This window comes from Canis lupus, chromosome 26, assembly GCF_011100685.1.
Source record: "Canis lupus familiaris isolate Mischka breed German Shepherd chromosome 26, alternate assembly UU_Cfam_GSD_1.0, whole genome shotgun sequence".
Taxonomy (NCBI): Eukaryota; Metazoa; Chordata; class Mammalia; order Carnivora; family Canidae; genus Canis; species Canis lupus.
The window spans coordinates 34,713,176-34,734,275 of NC_049247.1; the positions used below are offsets into that span (position 1 = coordinate 34,713,176).

General features: G+C 39.8%; 1 protein-coding gene across 2 annotated transcripts in view; it reads left to right on the forward strand.

Moving 5' to 3' along the window:
• The window catches only part of PCDH15 (protocadherin related 15), a 737,973-nt gene that overhangs the window by 638,418 nt on the left and 78,455 nt on the right, over nucleotides 1-21,100 (forward strand). For both annotated transcript variants that reach the window (XM_038576025.1, XM_038576024.1), the window contains exon 25: nucleotides 757-884. In XM_038576025.1, coding sequence (XP_038431953.1) covers nucleotides 757-884 — 128 coding nt within the window. The remainder of the gene's footprint in view (nucleotides 1-756; nucleotides 885-21,100) is intronic.

The following is a 21,100-nucleotide window of genomic DNA, read 5'->3' on the forward strand; positions in this document are numbered from 1 at the left end:
TCATTCGTGGACAAGTGACAGGTGCTACATTTCTCGACATTTCTCGTTAAAAGGATGATGATGTGAGATTCTAACATTTGGGGATGAAATGTCTTTATGGCATAGTTCGCTGGCAGACATTACACACCCGGTGTTGATGAGTCACACCACAGTCATCTCTCCAGCTACGGCTGTTCAGTGGGTGAATGATAGCCTGTAACATATGATTAAACTTGGTTTCTCTTTGTGGAAGTAAGTCCCTCCCCCAACCACTGTTTACCCTAAAATTAAATATATATATATATATTGCCCACTTTTAAAGTAAGAGAATATCGTTGCTAGTTTTACACTTAAGAAAAAGTATTGTTTTTAGTTGATGGCAGTTTCTCTTATTTCATAAGGAGTTTATATATGTGTGTCACTTTGGCGTAGTTGGTAGTGTTTATGACTGTTTGTGAGAATGAACAGTTGAATTGGTTCATTAAAATTAGGGGAACACAATACTTGAGTGCCTATTAAATCAAGTAAAATGAATTACCAAGACATTGTAATTAAAAGAAATAACAACAACTTTACGTTATTATGCCAGAAGCATCATTATCCGTGTCCTCTGTGGACCTTGGGATATTAGACATGCCATTCAGGAATGACTTTCTGATTTAAGCCATTTCCATTGTTTCAGAGGGGAAAAAAAAAAGTGTAATAAGTATTTACTCCAGTGCATTTTTTTCTAGTGAATAGCCACCAATTAAAAATATATTATTTCTTATCCTCCAGGCAATACGGCTAAAGTGTATATTGAGATTCAGGATGAAAATGATCATCCCCCAGTGTTTCAGAAAAAATTCTACATTGGAGGTGTATCTGAAGATGCAAGAATGTTTACTTCTGTGCTCAGAGTTAAGGTACGAGAAAATTTATTAAGATACCGAGCTAAAGTTAAAACAAAGAGCTCAGACTCTGCAGATAAACTGTAACCATGTAGTTTGTATTGACTGAGTCCTTATTCATGTTGTTTAAACAAAAGTCTGAAACTCCAAGATACACGAGTTTAATTAGGCAAACTAAATACAGATTAATTATGAGGAGAACATTGTGCGACTTTTATGGTTTATTTTTACTACGAAAATAGGAAAAATTACTTATGGTAATTTATACAGAATAAGATATGAAGTCACTAAAACATATGGCTGTCAGTAGATTTTTATGCCTCTCATAGGTTTAATTTAGGATAACTCCAAAGATTTTAAAAGTGAGAGAGTATCTACTGGCTGTTATAAAATAAAAAATTACTGTTTTCTAATAGAAGAAACAATGTAAAAAAATAAATAATGTAATAAATAATTTTTTCTGCAATATTTTTTTAAAATTCAAAATCCGGAACAAACGTAAAACATAAAACTACTAATTTTAACAATTTACTAAACGTTAAAAAAAAAATACCCTCAGATATGTCAGAAAAAAAAAATCACAAACCTACTTAGAATTTTTAAAAAGCACAATATCCAGGACCAATGTTGATCATTCTTCATTTGCCTCCAGTTAGTTATCACCAAATATGTTGAAAGATTTTGTAAATCATTAGGGTACGTAAAGTTGCGATAGGTTTGTTACTGAGAAATTGATAAATACTGGATTGCGTTGGGGAGAAAGTTTAGAGGCTAGAGCCTTTCAGACTCTTCATTACAGTTTTTTTTTTTCTAAAAGTTTTTTAAAAGTATTTTCCTGAATAGCTATTAACATACACACATGACAGCTGAATTACCCTGAGCAAATCCGGCTGTTGGTTGCCTCTACCTGCATTCATGAGCGGTTGGTTGGCTTTCTTTTCTCGTTACCTGGAGAACCGTGATTAGAGCCCTCCTTACCTGTAGCTTTATCGTCTTATGCACACTGAGCATGAAAGAGGAGTCAACCAAGCAAAGGTACGTGTGGAGTGTGCTTGCAGAACAGCTCGTTCAGAGTGCCAGATACTGGCTCCTGATCTGGATCACCCCTGAGAGCCACAAACCTGTCAGTCACATTATATCCACGCCACATTAGGATTCGCAAGTGAAAAGCAACTCCAAAGGAGCTGATTTGTATCCTATTTTATGCTTTAGTCCTATGAACTCTTGATCGATTCCATCTGTTCATTTAGTCAGCAGATGTTTTGGGAGTACTGACCGTATGGATTATTCTTAAAGTTGGACATGGAGCAGTTCAAAAACAAAGTAATACAAACCAGTGAAAGAAACAAATAACTGGTGGGTAAAATCCATAGGGATTCAACACCAAGTCATGTGGTCAAGAGCAAGACTTGTGGGTTCCTAGGTAAGGAGGTTCTGCTCCTTGCACTCTCAAGTCCCCAAAGCCAGAGGGAGCTTGGAGGTGAGCATGGCTGGAAGACTGGTGGGAGATGAGATTGGAAATGTAGCCCGGGACTAGAATATGGGGTTTATCCTAGATGTGTTGGAAAGGAAGTCTTTGAATGGTTTTTTGTTCAGGGGCATGACATAATCTGGTATAACAGGATCATTCAGGATGCTGTGCAGGGTTCGAGTGGAGGTGGTTAAGAGTGATCGCAGACAAGAGCAGCCACAGTGCCCCACGCAGTACTTTCCAGGAGAGGTGTGAGAGTTGGCTGGAGCGATGGTCAGGAGGGGCTCAACGACAGCCAAGAGGATTCACCGATGGGTCATACGAGGGGCATTAGAGAAAACCAAGAATGGTCCCAATGTTTTGTTCCGAACAGGTCCCCACCCCTCCCCCAGGTACTGTGGCAGTACCAATCAAGAGTTCACTTCTGGAGACTTTATGTGTGGTGGTTTCTTTAATATGGCAAGGCAGCTGCAGGTGCTGACGGAGATGCAGGGAAGAAATGATGATCCGGGATGAAACCACCGAGGTTACGGGTGTAGATAGAGACGTCAAAGACTAAGCCCTGACACTCACCACTTAGAGTCAGGGAGAGAGAGGATCCTTCAAAGGAGACTGCCTTGAGGCCACAGGAATGCCAGGAGGATGCAATCTGTGCACCCCCTGGAAAGAGCAAGACTGGAAAGAGAGGGAGTGATCAAAAGTCAGATGCTGCTGGGAATGGACTGCCCTGAGGACTTTCACATGACCATTTAGGATAAAGAGAGCACTTGTAGTGGAAAGGATAAAAAAGAGAGAGAGAGAGAGAGAAAGAGAGAGAAGCCAAATTTGAAAATATCCCATTAACACGGGGGGCTTTTCAAGAGGCCTATAGATGATGGTAGTGAGATTGTTTGGTGAGCGATATAATCTGATGATGGCATGTACTTCAGAGGGATTGGGAGAGGGGAGCAGAGGAGGTGCAGTGACATTCCAGAAGCCTCCGTTCAGACCGAGAGAGACCTGCCACCCATCTGCCCCCAGGCTCTGTGCTGGTAAAGTGTGGGGGCCGCTGCCTGAGACAGCTGCAGAAAGCCATGCCTCCTGGGGTGAGGAATCAGGAGGGAAAGGTGACATAGGCTGAGAGAAGCCTGGATATTTAGGGGATGTTGCTGATGATGGACAGTGGGCTCCAGGGGGTCCCTGGGAAGGTCTCATGGTGGAAGTGCAGTGGGAATCTGGGTCAACGTAGTAGGCAAAGGCCTGCGTGGGCGGAAGGAGCTGGGTGCTGGCAGGTGCTTCAGGTGGACACATGGACTTAAACCGTGAGGAGGACAGGATGGGTGTGGTTGCCTCTTCAGGACTCCTGGGAACCCTGAGGGACACCCCTGCCTTTGATATATCAGGGGGCACTCTTGCCGGGTTAGGGGTTCTTTCCAGGAAGCTGGCTTTATGCAGTGTGATATTCCACATGAGTGAGAGAAGAAGAATGGAGGAGGGGAGAGAGAGAGAGAAGAGGGAGGGGAGAGGGAAGGAGGGGGAGAGAGATGGAGAGAGAGAGAAGGGAGGCGGAGAGGGGAAGATGGGGAGAGAAAGGGAGGGAGAGAGAGGGGGAGAGAGAGAGAAGGAGGAAGGGAGAGGGGAGGAGGGGGAGAGAGATGGAGAGAAAGAGGGGAAGAGAGAGAGAAGGGAGGGGAGAGGGGAAGATGGGGAGAGAAAGGGGGGGATTAAAGGAGGGGGGGAAGGGGGAGGAAAGGGAGAGAAAGGGAGGGAGAGAGAGGACTGTAACGATGTACAGATGCAAGTCTGGGCTGTAATAACCAATGCTGTTAGCAAAGCACAAACTGCCATGTGGATTCAGGAGGAAGGAGACCTTTCAAGGGTGAAAGAACACGAAGAACTGGAAGGATCTGCATCGCGCTCAGGGGTGGTTGGATGTTCCCCAGTGAAGCTTCAAGGAGGCAGAGCCCGAGTGTGGCCCCAGAGGAAATGGGGAGCCGGAACCCAGAGCAGAAAGCACCCAGCCTGTCTGCAGAACAGATGGAGAGCAGGGAGCTTGGGGTGACGGGAGTTATAAATCTTAAATTGGTGGACACGTTCTCGGGAGATGCTTTTAGCCTCAATGCCCGGAATCTTCTCTTTTCCAAATCTAATCAGAGTGGAAGTGAGTTAAGCGATTCTTTTCAATTCACTCTTATTGGAAAGAGTGGTGACTCGGGGCCAGCCCAGCACGGGTGCTGGATGGAAAGACCACTAGCAGGACAGGGAAGCAGCCCCCTGACTGGGAAGGGGGCTCTCGTACCACTGACAGTGACTGTGGGGTGCAGCAGCATTTTGCCTACTATACGTGCAAGTTAATTTCGTGTGATTCACCGTGAAATGCGTAATGACGAATTTTAAATGTAAAAAATTGTGTCACATGTGGGAAGGGGAATAGGATACACATGTATAGACCTGACGAAGAAAGGGGAGACTTTGAAATACCAGTGAGTAAAACCATACTTACTAGCTTAAAACACCAAGCGTGGATTAAGGGTGTCGCTAAAAATACGTTAAGGTAGAAATAACACGATGAGAGCATTTATTCGAAACGAATTATGCGATATAAGTGATAGTATAAGAAAATCATGAGTATAGGCTCTGCAGTAGCGTATCTAATATGCTTAGAGACAGCTTCAAAGTTCATTAAAAAAAAAAAATATATATATAGTATGTTCCTAGCATGTGCTGAAAATACAGAGGCGAACCAAACAGACTGTCTCCTGCCCTTGCAGAATTGGCATTTTAGTAACTAAACAAACAAACAAACCAACAACAACAAAAAAAGTAAATAAATAAGACTTTTATTCATACATCCATGTAGAGATCAGGTTTCTGGTTCAAAAATTTGAACATTCGTGTCATGTCAAAGGATGTCTGTGGTCGTGTCCAAAGGACACAGAACAGAGTATTAATTGGGAATATCTACATTTACTATGGTTTCGTGTTGATGTCTCGGTCGCAACTGGTTCCATCAAATTGATTTCCACTGGTCACAAGCAATCAGTTATTTTCATTGCAGGGGCAGGGAGTAAGAAAATCAATAGTAATTTGTCTCTCCAGCCTTTGATACAGGAATTAACATCAGCCAAAAGGATCACCTGTGGTATAGACCCAAGAGAGCCCAGGGCAGAATCGCCAACAGGCACGGGGGTGTTCATAGCAGCAGCATCACTCACAGTAGCTACCTGGAGTAGGGCTCAGTCTTCCAAAAGAAGGAATTGTTGACCTGGGCTGGGTCATGAATAAACCCCAAAGGCAATAGGCTGAGTGAAACCAGCCAGACACAAATCATCCCACTTGTATGAGGTTCCAAGAAGAGTCAAATTGGCAGAGACAGCAAAGAGAATGGTGGTTTGCCTGGACCCATGGGTCGGGGGGTGAGGGTGGGATGGGGAGTTCACATTTAATGGTTGCAGAGCTTCAAGGTGGGAAGACAAAAAACAAAAATGGTAGATGGGAATGGTGGTAACAGTCACATACTACTGTAAATGTACTTAAGGCAACTGATCTGTGCACTGAAAAGTGGTTAAAATGGTAAATTTTATGTGATGGGTTTTTCCACTCAGTAGGGGATAAATCGCAAAGGGAAAGGAAGGGCATCTCCACTGTTGGCAGACAATGACCACTCTTTCTTCCCAAACTAAGATTCCTCGGTGACATCCGTCCCGTTGAGGTTGAGTTGAGTGGGGATCTGACTTTCAGATTCCCAAGCAAAGATTTGTGTTGGTCCGATTATTTTTATGGATTAGGTTAGCCCTGGTGTTGAACCAGGGTCATCGCTATGGGTTACCGGCTGCAGCCGTCGGTCTGGCCCTAGCGCTCTCGGCCGCCAGGGGGTTCGTGTCAGAAATCTCCAGACCCTGTGTGTTGGCAAAGCCCCCAGGAAATTCAGATCTGCCCTTAACTTTGGGGTGAGGCCATTAGTTGAATATCACTTCCTGAAATGCCCTGTGCTAAGGCAAAAAATGACTGATAAATTCATTTACATCCATGTAACCCACCTCCTCGACAGAGACACTATAAAGGAAGAGAAGAAAAGCAATATGCTGAAAGCAAATATTTTGCAACATATATATATATATTTTTTAAAGTCAAAGAAGCAGTGTCCAGAATACAGGAGAAAAAAAAAAAAAACCTATTTGGGAGCAACAATATAGCCAATAAAAACAAAGTTGAAAAATTCTCGAGTATTTGTCATATTATTTAAAAGTTTCTGTGTGAGCTAAGTAAGACTAAGCTGGGCTTGTGAACAGGGACTTTTTGGTTCCTCGTTGTCCTTTGGAAGATGTGGATCAATGAGTAACTCTTTACTGGTGACAATAGCCTGTCATTTTTTTTTTCTTTATTGTTTTTCTGAGAACTGTGAGAAACCCTTCATATTTTAGCCTGTGAAATGTATTTAACCAAATACAAGCAAATAAATAATCAAATAAAACACCTATATCTACGGTGGGCACAATGATTCTCTATGGCGTTGTCGGGGGAAATAGTTCCTAAGGTTTAGTGACTTTCCAGGTGTCACTCAGCCCATAACCACTGAAGTCAGAATTCAGTTCAGTTTATGTTTTTCAAGGTATTTATATATATATAAAAGTTATATATATATAACTTCCACATCCCCTGCTTCTCCTAGGAAGTGAGGAGTAAAATCATGGCAGAAATAACAGAATGTATTAAGTTTCTATGAAAAATTAGGAGGCGATTAACAAGGCGACTAATTGCTTTTCGAATTGACGTGGCCTCTGTGAATTGTGATTCCCTCTATTACGCTAACTAATCAGATCTGGCCTGAGAAGCACCACTTGATTTAGTAACTAATTTTTCCAAGTTTACTGCATGTCTTCTTTAATGGCCACCGAGAGCCTGACTTAATGCAAATGCAGGGAGGGGCTAAATATGATCAAGAACCCTCTGAGTTATTAGGATACTTTCCAGAATTTAGTTCAATAAGTTCCTCTCTCTCCCAATTGCAGATGGGAAAAACTCAGTGTCAGAAAGATTGAATTAAAGTGTTGACTTGATGCCTCCTGGATGTCAAGAAGACTCTATGAACGCGGCATCTTTGAGCCATTAGAGAAGCCAAATTTAAGAAAGCCATGGCCTAAAAGCAAACACGGTTCTGAAAAAGCATCAGCAAAGAAACGGTTCTCCCTGTCAAATCCTTAATTCTTTATTGCATTTTCTCAAGAAGCATGAGACGGGCAAGAGGAGTTAGCAGAAGGATGGTGTTGAGAAAAAAAAAAAAAAAGCCAAGGGCAAAGTGTGCATCTTGTGATTCAGACGTCCTTGGGGGCCAAGCATGTGGAAGTAGGAGAGAGGCAAGGTCAAGGGCGAATGTTGGCCTGTGGTCAGGCCGGTGCTTCCAAGTCTCCTGGACGCCAGCCCTGTGTCTGCTCGTGCAGGCCTGTTGGAAAGCAATCCCAGCCCGTCGGTGAGGGGTTAGCGTGTCTCCCCAGTGGGGCACCTCGCGCTAGGCCAGACCAGTGTACCCATAGCCAACCAGCGCCTTATGTTTACACTATGCTAGGTACTCTAAGCACTTCTCACTCTTACTCCTCGGAAGCTCCACGAGGTTGCTGTATTATCCTCGACTTAAAGATGAGACCACAAAGGCACAGAAGCCCTACGTCACCTTCCCAGGGTATACTGGGAGTCAGGTGTGCAGCCAGGATGCACCCCCGGGCCCACAACCCTTGGATTGGGTCCCAGAAATGAAGTCTCTGGGGCATCACACTTCAGCTCTCCTGGCCACTCCTGTCTTGTCTCATGCAAATGTTGCTTTGAACTAGGTGCCTTTTAAAGCCTTTAACCATTTCTGGTAGTAGGATGATGGCTTAGGTGGCTCAGCTGTTGAGCATCTGCCTTTGGCTCAGGGCCTGATCCCAGATTCCCGGGATCGAGTCCCACACCGGGCTCCTTGTGTGGAGCCTGCTTCTCCTCCTCTGCCTGTGTCTCTGCCTCTCTGTCTGTGTCTCTCATGAATAAATAAAATATTTGTTAAGAAAAAAAAAAGGGATGATGGCATGGCGGGAAAAGATGCCAAGTGCCCTGAAAGAGCTGTCATATTCGAGAGCTCCAATTAAAGCTCCATAGTGAGGATGACTTGATTCCGAAATCCAGAGCACCGTGTATGTCTCACCGTTTCTGTGGTTTGTGCCCTTTGAAGCTGGTGGATTATTTTATGACCGTTTTCTCCCAAGTCGGCGCTCTCTCTAAGAGAGATGTAAGAGGTGTTTCTTTAAAATTTCATTTGTGTGTTTTTACATATTGCCATGTCTTTAGCCTTTTCAGTCAAGATGTCCCATGAACTGTGTGAATGAATTATCAATTTTCAAATAAGTAGAAATACTCTTTCATTGAAACTTTTTTGAGCCTGATTACAACACCCAGAATAACAGTACCTCTCATTTCCCTGGGAATCTCCCTTATTGCCAAAATTAGGAGCTTAGGTTTAATTTTTTTTTTTTTTAATTTCAGGCATCCCTCATACTTTTCCATTTATTTAACCCCAATGGAGGCTCCAATTGTCAAGAAAATTGTTTTTTCGTAACAACTGGTACAATTCTCTTCTGTGATCTTGGATTATTATCGCTTCTAGGCCTTTTGGCTAAGCTGAAGTGTGATCTTGGATTATGTTGTAGTGAATGATGTCTTCTTTTTGGTTTGTCTGCTGGATGGAGCCAAAAGTAAAATATTTGATTCATCTTTAGTAATTTTAGAAGATGAATGCAATGCACGTGTGGCATGCTAACATTCTCTCTGGTTTCTTTGAGATGCTCTGCTTATTTATTCTCTGTCATCTTTCCCTTTAACTGTTATACCTTATGGAGTTTCAGAAATGACCTCATTCCTATTTTGGAAATCTGTGCAGTATACGCAAACAAACGATCACTAAATACTCTGTTTCTGGGAGTCTAAGCCTGAGTTTTTCCCTTGTACAAGTTGAGATACGTGATGTGTCATTGCCAGTTTCTGATACCTAGCATGTGTGTTTATTCGTATGAACAAATATAAAATCATAGTCCCATTACTATTAGCATAAATGGGCAAGATCATGTCTTTTTTTCCTGCAAATGGAATGTCCAGATAAAATAATTTTGCTTTTATGACTTTTACTCTCTTTCTCTTCTCTTTCTCTATACAAATCAGCCTTTCTATTACCGCAGAAGGGACATCTAAAAATCTTCCCATCCACATGGTAGTAACTACATTTACACTTCTTGGTTTGAATGTGACTTAATTAAAAAGTGTCTTGATTTCTCCCTTCAAATAAAAGGGAGCTATTTTTCTCCACGCGGTAAGTGTCTGAAGAATGAGGAAGGCTTTGGGTCCTTAAAACTAGATGAAAAGTGGTGCTCGGGGCACCTGGGGGGCTCAGTCTGTGTAATGTCTGCCTTCTGTTCAGGTCATGATCCCAGGGTTGTGGGATTGAGCCCCACATCAGGCTCCCTGCTCAGTGGAGAGCCTGCTTCTCCTCTCCCTCTGCTGCTCCCCTTGTTTGTGCTCTCTTTCTCTCTCTCTCTCTCTCTCTCTGACAAATAAATAAGATCTTAAAAAAAAAAAAAAAGAAGAAGAAAAAAAGAAAAGTGGCTCTCATAACTGGAAATTTCCCTGAAAGTGGAGAGCCTGAAGAATTTGTATGGGGTCTTAAGCCATTGGACGTGATACATGGAAAGAAAATTCTTTATTCAATGAATGGCCAAATCATTTTTGCCTTTCCCAAGTTCATTGGTGGCTCATATATTTCAAAGTTGGATCACACTCTACTGGGATTAGAAGTGTATTTAATGCCTGCGTGTCTTTCGGATGATTAAATGCATAACAATCCAAGGTGTGGATGTGGAATATCATCTTTTGAGTCAAGCTTGCATTTTCTTGTAGGAGATTTTATATGCCGTAGGGCAGCGATGACTGTGTGTTTGCTCCTATATTACATTCCAAGGACATGTCTTCCATCATTGGTAGGAATGTGGACACTCAGCTTAAAAATCTCAGAACCCCCCCCCCAAAAAAAATCTCAGAGTCCTTGTAAAAGTGAGGACTGCATTTCCAAATACAATTCCACAGATAATTCAGACAAATAAGAATGACTTTTGTCTGAAAATGTCCTTAAGTCCTTAAATCTCTATTTGACTTTATGTCATACTGACCCAACACGGAAGACCTATAATGCCAATCAAAGCAAAAATGATAAATCATCTTTTTTAAAAAGTTTAATCATATGTCTTTAAATATATTTTAATTTTGAATTGCCTATTAATATTGACAGTAAGGAGTAAAATACTAGATTCTTTTAATATGTATTATGAAGAAAACTTAGATCCAAATAAGTCATAAAAAATGGATGACTCTTCCTAGTAGTTTTAATGAATTTTCCTTAATGAAAACCAGCAAGCCTGAAGCAACATTATGCACATGAAGAGAACATAATTTACTTTGGTTAGTTCATAAGTCATTTTACATCTGAGAAGTGCCAAAACACTTTAATTTAAAAAAAAAACAAAAACAGGCGCAGAAATTTCTGAGTTCACAAACAATATTTTTATTTAAATTCAATCTGCCAACATATGGTATAACACCCAGTGCTCATCCCATCAAATGCCCCCCTCAGTGCCCATCACCCAGTCACCCCAACCCCCCGCCCACCTCCCCTTCCACCACCCCTTGTTCATTTCCCAGAGTTAGGAGTCTCTCATATGCTGTCACCCTCTCTGATATTTCCCTTTTAGTTCCCCTCCTTTCCCCTATAAACCCTTTCGCTATTTCTTATATTCCCCATATGAGTGAAACCATATGATGATCATCCTTCTCCAAGTGACTTACTTCACTCAGCATCATACCCTCCAGTTCCATCCACATCCATGTAAATGGTGGATATTTGTCATTTCTAATGGCTGAGGAATATTCCACTGTCTCCATAGACCACATCTTCTTTATCCATCATCTTTCGATGGACACCGAGGCTCCTTCCATAGTTTGGCTATTGTGGACATTGCTGCTGTAGGACATCCTGCATTGGGGTGCAGGTGTCCCGGTGTTTCACTGCATCTGTATCTTTGGGGTAAATCCCCAGCAGTGCAATTGCTGGGTCATAGGGTAGCTCTATTTTCAACTTCCCAAGGACCCTCCCTACTGTTTTCCAGAGTGGCTGCCCCAGCTTGCATCCCCACCAACAGTGTAACATTGTAATGCATAGGAATAATAAAACTGTAAACTAGAGATTCCCACCAAGCAGATCCTGAAACTTTATGAGGTAACCATGATAGTTTTTGTAAACAGATTTATTTTTCACACTGCTTTTTTTTATGTGTTCCCAGGTTTTTTTTTTTCCCTTAGGCAGTCATGGCCTCTTATGATCTGAGTATTCTATAAAAACACAAAGTCAATGAGGTTCATAGTAATTTGAAAGACTGTATTACCACCTGAAGCCAAAAGCCCCCAAGATATGTTACAAACTAATATCAAAGATCTCCAATCCAGAGTATATAAAGAACTCTAACAAAATGATGATTCAAAACAAAACAAAACGCCCAAGATAAAAAGATAGGAATAAGATTGGAATAGGCCCTGCATAAAGAGGATATAAAAATTGGCAGAAAACACATAAAGAGGGATTCAATTTTATTAACTCATAGAGAATTACAAAATAAACCATAAGAGACCACCCTCTGTTCATCAAAATGGCTAAAAGAAGAGACAGATAAAGCCCAATTTTGCAGCAACCAGAGTTCACAGATATTGCTGATGGGACGTACAACATTTTGAAAAAGAGTTTGACATTTTCTATTCAGTGTGAACGTATGCGTAACCCGACTCAGAATTTCTACACGGCAGAAATGCATACATAGGCTCATAAGAGATACATTCCTTATTGTAACATCTAAAAGCTGAAAAAGTTGAAAACAACATTGATGTCCAGCAACACCACATGCGTCAACTGTAGTATATTTCTACAATGGAATCCTATAGAGCTGGGAAAAAGAATAAACTATGGCCCCATGCAACACCAGTGAGTCTCAGAAACATAATGTGAGCAAAGGAAGTTAGACAAAAATGCAAATTTCCTAAGCCAATTTATATAAAATTCAAAAAAACAGGAAGAACTAATCAAATCAGAATAGTTTTTTTTTTTTTTGCAGGGAGGAGACTGATAATGCTCCATTTCTTGATCTGGACGATGGCTACCTCTAGAGATATAATTCGAAAAAAATAAAGTTCATTAAAATGTTACTAAAATTTAAAAATGCAAAAACAAAGGGAAGATATTTACTTAGATTTCTAATCATTTTAAGCGATTCTTGCAACGTATAATAAAATAATTCTTACAGAAGGGGGGTTATATTTTTCTTGTTACTTCTCTGTTAATAATTAAATTTTTTCTATTTTGGGGGGGCACCTGGGTGGTTCAATCAATCAAGCATCTGCCTTCAGCTCAGGTCATGATCTCAGGGTCCTGGGATCGAGTCCTGAATCAGGGTCCCTGCTCAGCAGGGAGTCTGCTTCTCCCTGTCCCTCTGCCTTTGCTTGTTTTCTTTCTCTCTCAAATAAGTAAATAAAATATTTTTTAAAAAATTATTTTTATTGCTCAGTGAAACAATGCTATATAGTTTTCTTACATTTTCTAGTAAGGAAGCCTATTTTGGAAGAGTGACTATGTAATCTGTGGTGGTGGCAGAGAAATGCTAATGGTGACGTAGAGTTGGTTAGATGTGGAGGATGGGGTTGATGGGGACAACACAACCAAATAAGCACATGGTTCTATCTGGTTCTAGGTTCCAGAATCCAGAATATAAAGGCAAAGAGATGAGATATGGACCTGAAAATTTTATGATCATGCCCACAGATCGGAAACAGATTGACCAGTCCCTGTTCCCACAAAGCACACGGGCACAGGCCAAGGCCTGGCTGCTGTTCTACAATATTGGGCATAAATGAAGAATCCAAGCTAGGTAGGAAGAATCAACTAGAGGGAAGAGATTGAAGTCACGGAAGAAGGATTTAGGCACTCAGTAAGAACAGGCATCCCAGGAAAAGAACAGGGTGCCTTCAGACCTAGAAAGCCCTGGTGATGTGCTCAGAACATCGAGGAGCCCTGACCAGGTGGTACAGGAGCAGCCGTTTTTGAGGGACAGGTTCTTTGTGGATTTGGGTTAGAGCAAAATTAGACTGTGGGATGGAGCTGAGATGAAAGGTTCAGAAAAGAAGAAAAAAAAAAAAAAAAACACAAATAAAAAACCCAGACAACATCTGTGGGCAGGAAATGAATGCTGGCCCCTGCTCCCTCTGGGTGACAGGAATCCCTAAGGGAACTAGGCAAGTTTCACGTTAAGTCACTATTGATTAACATTTAATCCAATGTTATGAATATGCTAAATCCAAGAGCATGAAAAATAAGGTAAATTAATACCAAACATAAAGGCCATAAAGGTAAAGTTTTATTATTTATTGTTTTCAACGTTTTTATGTTTAAATCTCTCTTTTCCAAAAGCATCATGATGAAGACACACCTGGACTGTTACCTCTTTTTTTTTTTTTTTTTTAAGAATTTTAAAAATGCATTTATTTGAGAAAGAGAACACAGGCAGAGGGTAGGGACAGAGGAAAGGGAGAAGCAGACTCCCCACTGAGCGTGGAGCATGACGTGGGACTCGATCCCAGGACTCTGAGACCATGACGTGAGCTGAAGGCAGATGCTTGACAGACTGAGCCCCCCCAGGGGCCCCTGCACTGCTATCTTTTACCCACTCCTGAGCTGCAAGTTATAAGACTATATAACAAATTTCTCATGAATATAAATAAGAAATGCATGCAAAGCGCTGAGTACGGTGCCTGGCTCACACAGATCTCTCCATAAACATCCATTGTCACTGTGAATTATTTTATCCGAGTAGGTTCTTTCGACCTGTAAGATAATAATAATCACAATATTGTCCGCTCAGCATGCGTTGTGCATGTTAAGTTGTCAAAACACAATTCCATGGAAAACCCGGATATTTCGTCACTGCCCTTGAAACTAAATAATAGTGGGCCTATCTTTCTAGAGCTCACCTTAGTATCAGTACAGCATACTTACTTTTCTTCTTATCTGAAGGATGGAATAAGGAATAGTTATAAAAAAAAAAAACACTGAAAATTAATATAAGAACAATTCCTTCCATTGTGTAATGACTAGGTATATCCAGTCTTTGTAATACACTAGCTATCATCCCACTGAGAAATAATCCTTTTTAATTTTTTTCACTTGCATTTTGTTTCATTATTGGAGCACATCCCCTTTAGTTATTTCATCCATCCCCCATCCACCTCCCTCCTGGCAACCACCAGTCTGTCCTCTGTATTTAAGAGTCTGATTTTTGTTGTTGTTGTTCTTCCCTTTCTTCCTTTGCTCATTTGTTTTGTTTCTGAAGTTCCACATTTGAGTGAGACCCTATGGTATTTGTCTTTCTCTCACTGACTTATTGCACTTAGTATTATACTCTCTTGCTCCATTCCAATTTCCATGTTGTTGCAAATGGCAAGATTTCATTCTTTTTGTGGCTAATATTCCATTGTGTGTGTATATATATATATATATATATATATATATATATATATATGGGGTGTGTGTGTGTGTACATATCTATACATCTTCTTTATCCGTTCATCAATCGACAGACATTTGTGCTCTTTCCGTAATCTGGATATTGTAGATAACGCTGCTGTAAACATCAGGGTGCATGAATCCCTTCAAATCAGTATTTTTGAGTCCTTTGAGGAAATACCTACTAGTGCAATTGGTGGATCATAGGGTAATTCTATTTTTAAAGTTTTGAGGAAGCTCCATATGGATCTCCACAGTGGCTGCACCACTTTGCATTCCCACCAACAGTGCAAGAGGGTTCCCCTTTCTCCACGCCCTCACCAACATCTGTTGTTCCTTGTATCGTTGATCTCAGCCATTCTGACAGGTATAAAGTGATATTTCATTGCAGTTTTGATCTGCGTTTCCCTGATGAGTGGTGGTGAGCATCTTTCCATTTCCATGTATCTGTTGGCCATCTGGATGTCTTCTCTGGAAAAAATGTTAATTCATTTCCTCTGCCCATTCTTTAATTGGATTATTTGGGGGTTTTTTTTGCACATTGAGTTTTTTAAGATTTTATTTATTTATTCATGAGGCACACAGAGGGAGAGAGAGAGAGGCAGAAACACAGGCAGAGGGAGAAGCAGTCTCCATGCAGGGAGCCTGATGTGGGACTCGATCCTGGGACTCCGGGATCATGCCCTGGGCCGAAGGCAGGCACTAAACCGCTGAGCCACCCAGGTGTCCTTGCACATTGAGTTTTACGAGTTCTTTATATATACCTCTTCTTTATCCGCTCATCTACTGATGGACACGCAGGTTGTTTCCATATCTTGACTTTTGAAAATAATGCTGCAATAAACATAGAAGTACATGTATCTTTTTGAATTAGCATTTTGTTTTCCTTGGGTAAATACCCAATAGTGGAATTACTGGATCATATGGTAGTTACATGTTAATCTTTGAGGAACCTCCCTACTGTTTTCCACAATGGCTACACCAATTTACATTCCCACCAACAAGTGTTCCTTTTATCCACATTCTTGTCAATACTTGTTATGTCTTATCTGTTTTTTTTTTTAATTTTTGCTATTCCAATAGCTATAAGGTGATATTTCATTATGGTTTTGATTTGCATTTCTCTAATGATGAGTGATGTTGAGCATCTTTTCATGTGTCTGTTGACCATCTGTATGTCTTCTTTGAAAAATGTCCATTCAAGGGATGCCTGGGTGGCTCAGCAGTTGAACATCTGCCTTTGGCTCAAGGTCATGATCCTAGGGTCCTGGGATCAAGTCCCACATCAGGCTCTTTGCAGGGAGCCTGCTCCTCCCTCTGCCTGTGTCTCTTCCTCTCTCTGTGTGTCATCTCTCATGAATAAATAAATAAAATCTTTTATAAAAAAGCCCATTCAAGTCCTTTGCCCATCTTTAATTGGATTTTTTTGATGTAGAATTGTATAAGTTAATTATATATTTTGGATATTAAGCCCTTATTGGATATATCATTTGCAAATATCTCCTCCCATTCAGTAGATCACATTTTTGTTTTGTTGATCATGTCCCTTGTTGTGCAAAAGCTTGTATTTTGGTGTAGTACCAAGAGTTTAATTCTGTTTTTGTTTCCCTTGCCTCAGGAGACAACTGGAAAAATGTTTCTACCGTTGATGTTAAAGAAATTACTACCTCTGTTTTCTTCTGAGAACTTTATGGTCTCAGGCTTCACATTTGGGTCTTTAAATCATTCTAAATTCATTTTTGCTTATGATGTAAGAAAGTGGTCCAGTTTCATTCTTTTGCATGCAGCTGTCCAGTTTTCCCAACATCATTTATTGAAGGGACTGTCTTTTCCCCGCTGTATGTTTCTGCCTCCTTTGTCACAGATTAATTGACCGTATAATCATGGATTTACTTCTAGGCTCTCTTTTCTGTTCCACTGATCTATGTGCCTGTTTTTGTGTCAGTACCATTTTGTTTTGATCACTATAGCTTTGAGGTATATCTTAAAATCTGGGATTGTGATACTCTAAACATGCCACCAAGAAACTATTAGAACTGACAAACGAATTTTAAAAAGTTGTAGGATGCACAATTCATGTACCCAAATCTATTGCTTTGCTATACACTAATAATGAGGTAACAGAAAGAGAAATTAAGAAAATAATCCCATTTCTAATTGCACCAGAAGAAATAAAACATATCTAAGCACAAACATAACCAGGAGGAGCAGGACTGTCCTCCAAATACTGTAAATATTGATGAAAGGAATTGAAGATGACACAAACAAATGGAAAGATTTTTTTCATTCTCAAGGATTTGAAAAACCAATATCATTCTAATGTCCATACTACCCAAAGCAATCTACAGACTCGATGCAATCCTTATCAAAATACCAAAAGCATTTTTCACAGAACTAGATCAAATAATTCAAAATATTTGTATGGAGCCACAAAAGACCCTGAATAGTCACAAAAGCTGTCTTGAGAAAAATCAACTTGTGTAGTTTAAATGTGGTAGTTCTTATATTGGCAATGATCAGATTGGTATTTATGAGACATATTTGTATGCTTTTTTTTTCATATCTGTATGCTTTAAGTGAGCAGTATTATCTCAACCCTGTGCTATGAAGTATCTTTGTACATATTTTCTTTGCTGGTAATTATCGATGGCTTGGTATTTCCCTTTCAGGAAATCATAACAACTTTAAGAAAAAAATAATCTGCACATAGGTAGATGTGAGGTTCTGACCTCATATCCCCTAATAGCACAGCTAGGGGGAAATTTCAGCCCTCAGGCAGTGCCAGTATCAACATATCCAGAGAAAAGTTTAAAAAAGAGTATTTTTAGAAGGCCGTGTTGGGGTTTTGGGTCCTTATCTCACTACAGCCAGCCATAACACTGGGTGAGGTTATCTTCTAGTGATTAATTAATGTCTGACAAGTGGAAAACATTCTTGAAATTCTCTTAAATAAAACACGAAAATAATCAAGGAGTCAGTAAAATGTCTTCAATAGACTTTTTCAGAAAGAAGACACTGAAGCCAAATAATAATAATAATAATGATAATAATAATAATAATCACTAACCAGAAAAGGCCAGCAATTTAAGGATGTTAAATAGATTCCTTAAATTCTCCCTTTGTAGATAGATATGGTGAAATAATGCCATTTTTCAAAGAAAAAGTATTAATAGAATGTTCTGAACCTCAGAAAATTTATCTTTCAAGATTATAAAATGAATTATCTGTTAAAAAGTTGAAAAATGAAAGAGTCCTTTCTCTGGCTTTAATGAATCACAGCATGACACGTAATCTTTTCTGGCACCTCCTGAGCATATTAATGTTATGTTGTGTTAATAGTCATCATGAAAATTAGGGATAACTAATGAGGGAAGGAACAGGACACAATGAAAATGTGTAATCTCACCTATGTTTATAAGGGTCTCATTAGTACTAAATGCAATTAAAACATTGAATTCTATCTTACTGTGTCATTTAACGGAGCAGCGTCACTAGGAAAACGGTACAAACGATAACTACTCTTTGCCAGTGTTTGTGTTCTGCTTTGTCCTGCAAGAGAGATGCACAGGTAAAGCCGCTTGTCTTTGTTTAATTCCTACTGATTCTGATGGAAGGAGAAATGCTAGATTTCAATTTTTAAGAAAATCTGTTAGTGGGTACAGGTGTCATCTCTCTGAAGCAAGGACCCTGGGAATAGCCTTCAGTGCAGTGCATCCTTTCCTCCACACAGTTTTTTTTTTTTTTTTAAGATTTTATTTATTTATTCACAAGAGACACACTGAGAGAGGCAGAGACAGAGGCAGAAGGAGAAGCAGGCTCCCTGCAGGGAGTGGGATGTGGGACTTGATCCCAGGACCGTGGGGTCCTGCCCTGAGTCACAGGCAGACGCTCAACCCTGAGCCACCCAGGTGCCCCTCCACACAATCAGTTTACTGGCAAATCTTATAGGGACCTTAAAGTCAAGGATTCCAGGTCCTGCTCCCCAAATGTGTGATTTTGGGTCATTTGCAGAGCTATACTCTCACATACACACTTCAGGAATGGCTTCTGTAGAAGGGATCTTGTTCTTTCTACTCGCCAGAGTTAAGAATGTTAAATGATACTCTATTTTTAAGAGTCCTGAGCCCAATACAGAAGACTTGGTGCACACTCTGATGATCCCTTATGTTTTCCCAGGTCTTTCTTGAATATGATCATTTATTCATTACAGTTTTTCAGTGCTGACATTCAACCTGCATCTAATAATCCCAATCATTGTCAACGCTAGTTCTCAACTGGCTGAAGAACTATTTAGATTACAGCAGATTGGCCAAAGGTAACAAGGCTAGAAACAGATTAGCCAATGCTATTTCTTGGCCAAAAGAAAACAAACAAAAACTAGCCATTTTATCAAATATAAATATTTTCCAGTAAGTGTTTTTTTTTTAATTTGTGTATAGTTGACACACAATATGACATTAGCTTCAGGTGTGCAGCATAGTATTCGACTTTCCTATATATTGTGCTGTGCTCACCCTTGTGTAGCTCCCATCTGCCACTACATGATGCTATTACATACCAGTGACTATATGCCCATGATTTATTCATCCCATAACTAGAAGCCTATGTCTCCCCTTCCCGTTCACCAATATTTCCTGCACCCACCCCTCTGGCAATCATCAGCTTGTTCTCTGTATTTATGGGTCTGATTCTGTTTTTTTTTAATTTATTATTCATTTTTTTTTTTAGATCCTGCCTATGAGTGAAATTATATGGTATTCATCTTTCCCAGTTTGACTTACCTCACTTACCATACCACCCTCTGGGTCCATCCGTCCTGTTGCAAATGCCAAAATCCCATCGCTTTTTTAAGGCTGTGCTAATCCAGTGTGTGTGTGTGTGTGTGTGTGTGTGTGTGTGTGTGTATCACATCTCCCTTACCCATTTGTCTATCGACATATAGATGGTCAACTGACACATGAAAGGATGCTCGACATCACTCAGCATCAGGAAAATGCAAATCAAAACCGTAATGAGATATCACTTCACACCAGTCAGAATGGCTCAAATCAAAAAGACAACCAGTGTTGGCAAAGATGCAGAGAAAAAGGAACCCTCAATGCACCGTTGGTGGGAATGCAAACTGGAACCGCGGAAAACAGTACAGAGGCTCCTCAAAAAATTAAAAATAGAACTACTCTAAAAAAACAGAACTACCCTATGACCCAGCAATTGCACTATTAGGTATTTACACACACACACACATACACACATACACACACACACACACACACACAAACAAAAACAAAAGCACCTATTAAAAAATATATAGGCACTCCTATGTTTATTGCAACATTAGTTACAATGGCCAAGGTATAGAAACCATCTAGTAACTATCGTTCGAGGCTTAATAATGTTGGTGTTCCTTGGGATGGGTCTATAATAATTTATGGACTTTATGTGTCCTTTAAAAAATATGTTTATTTAAAAAATTTAAAAATAAATAAAAATTTTTTAAAATGTCTATTTTTAAAAATAGTATTACTTGTTTGTTACAATATTTTAAAATCCTACTCTTACTATTATGTTGTTTGAAATAGAAATATACTTTTTGTATGAAATACAAAATATTCTATATTGACTGGTTAACGACTACAAATAATAGGTTATAATGCCATACAGATGGTATGATCCCCTTCACGGAAAGCTTATGTATATATAGAAAATATAAAATGATACATATATAAAGATATTCGTTATGACTATAAGTGGATCTAATATAGGGTCTTCAGTATGTCTTTGTTAATATACATCTTCTGATATTTCTGTAATAACCAAGAATTAATCAAATACTTTGTATATTAGACACATTATAAAAGACCGTTGGCTATTTAAGTTGTTGTAATTTTTCATCGTTACAAATAACACAGAGCGAGAATAATTAGATGAAAACAACTTTGGAATTAAAAAAGAAAGAATGATTTAGGAATTTTTAATCAGGAAAACATAGTGGAAAACAAAAGCACATAAGCAATTTTGCAAAATTAGATTCCTAAATTATTATATTCTCATCCATGGTTCTCAAAAAACAACAATATTTCTAAAAATCAGCAATTGGCAATGCTAATATTCTATCATATTATCTCAAAATGGGATTGTAATATTGGCCACTCTGCTTTATAC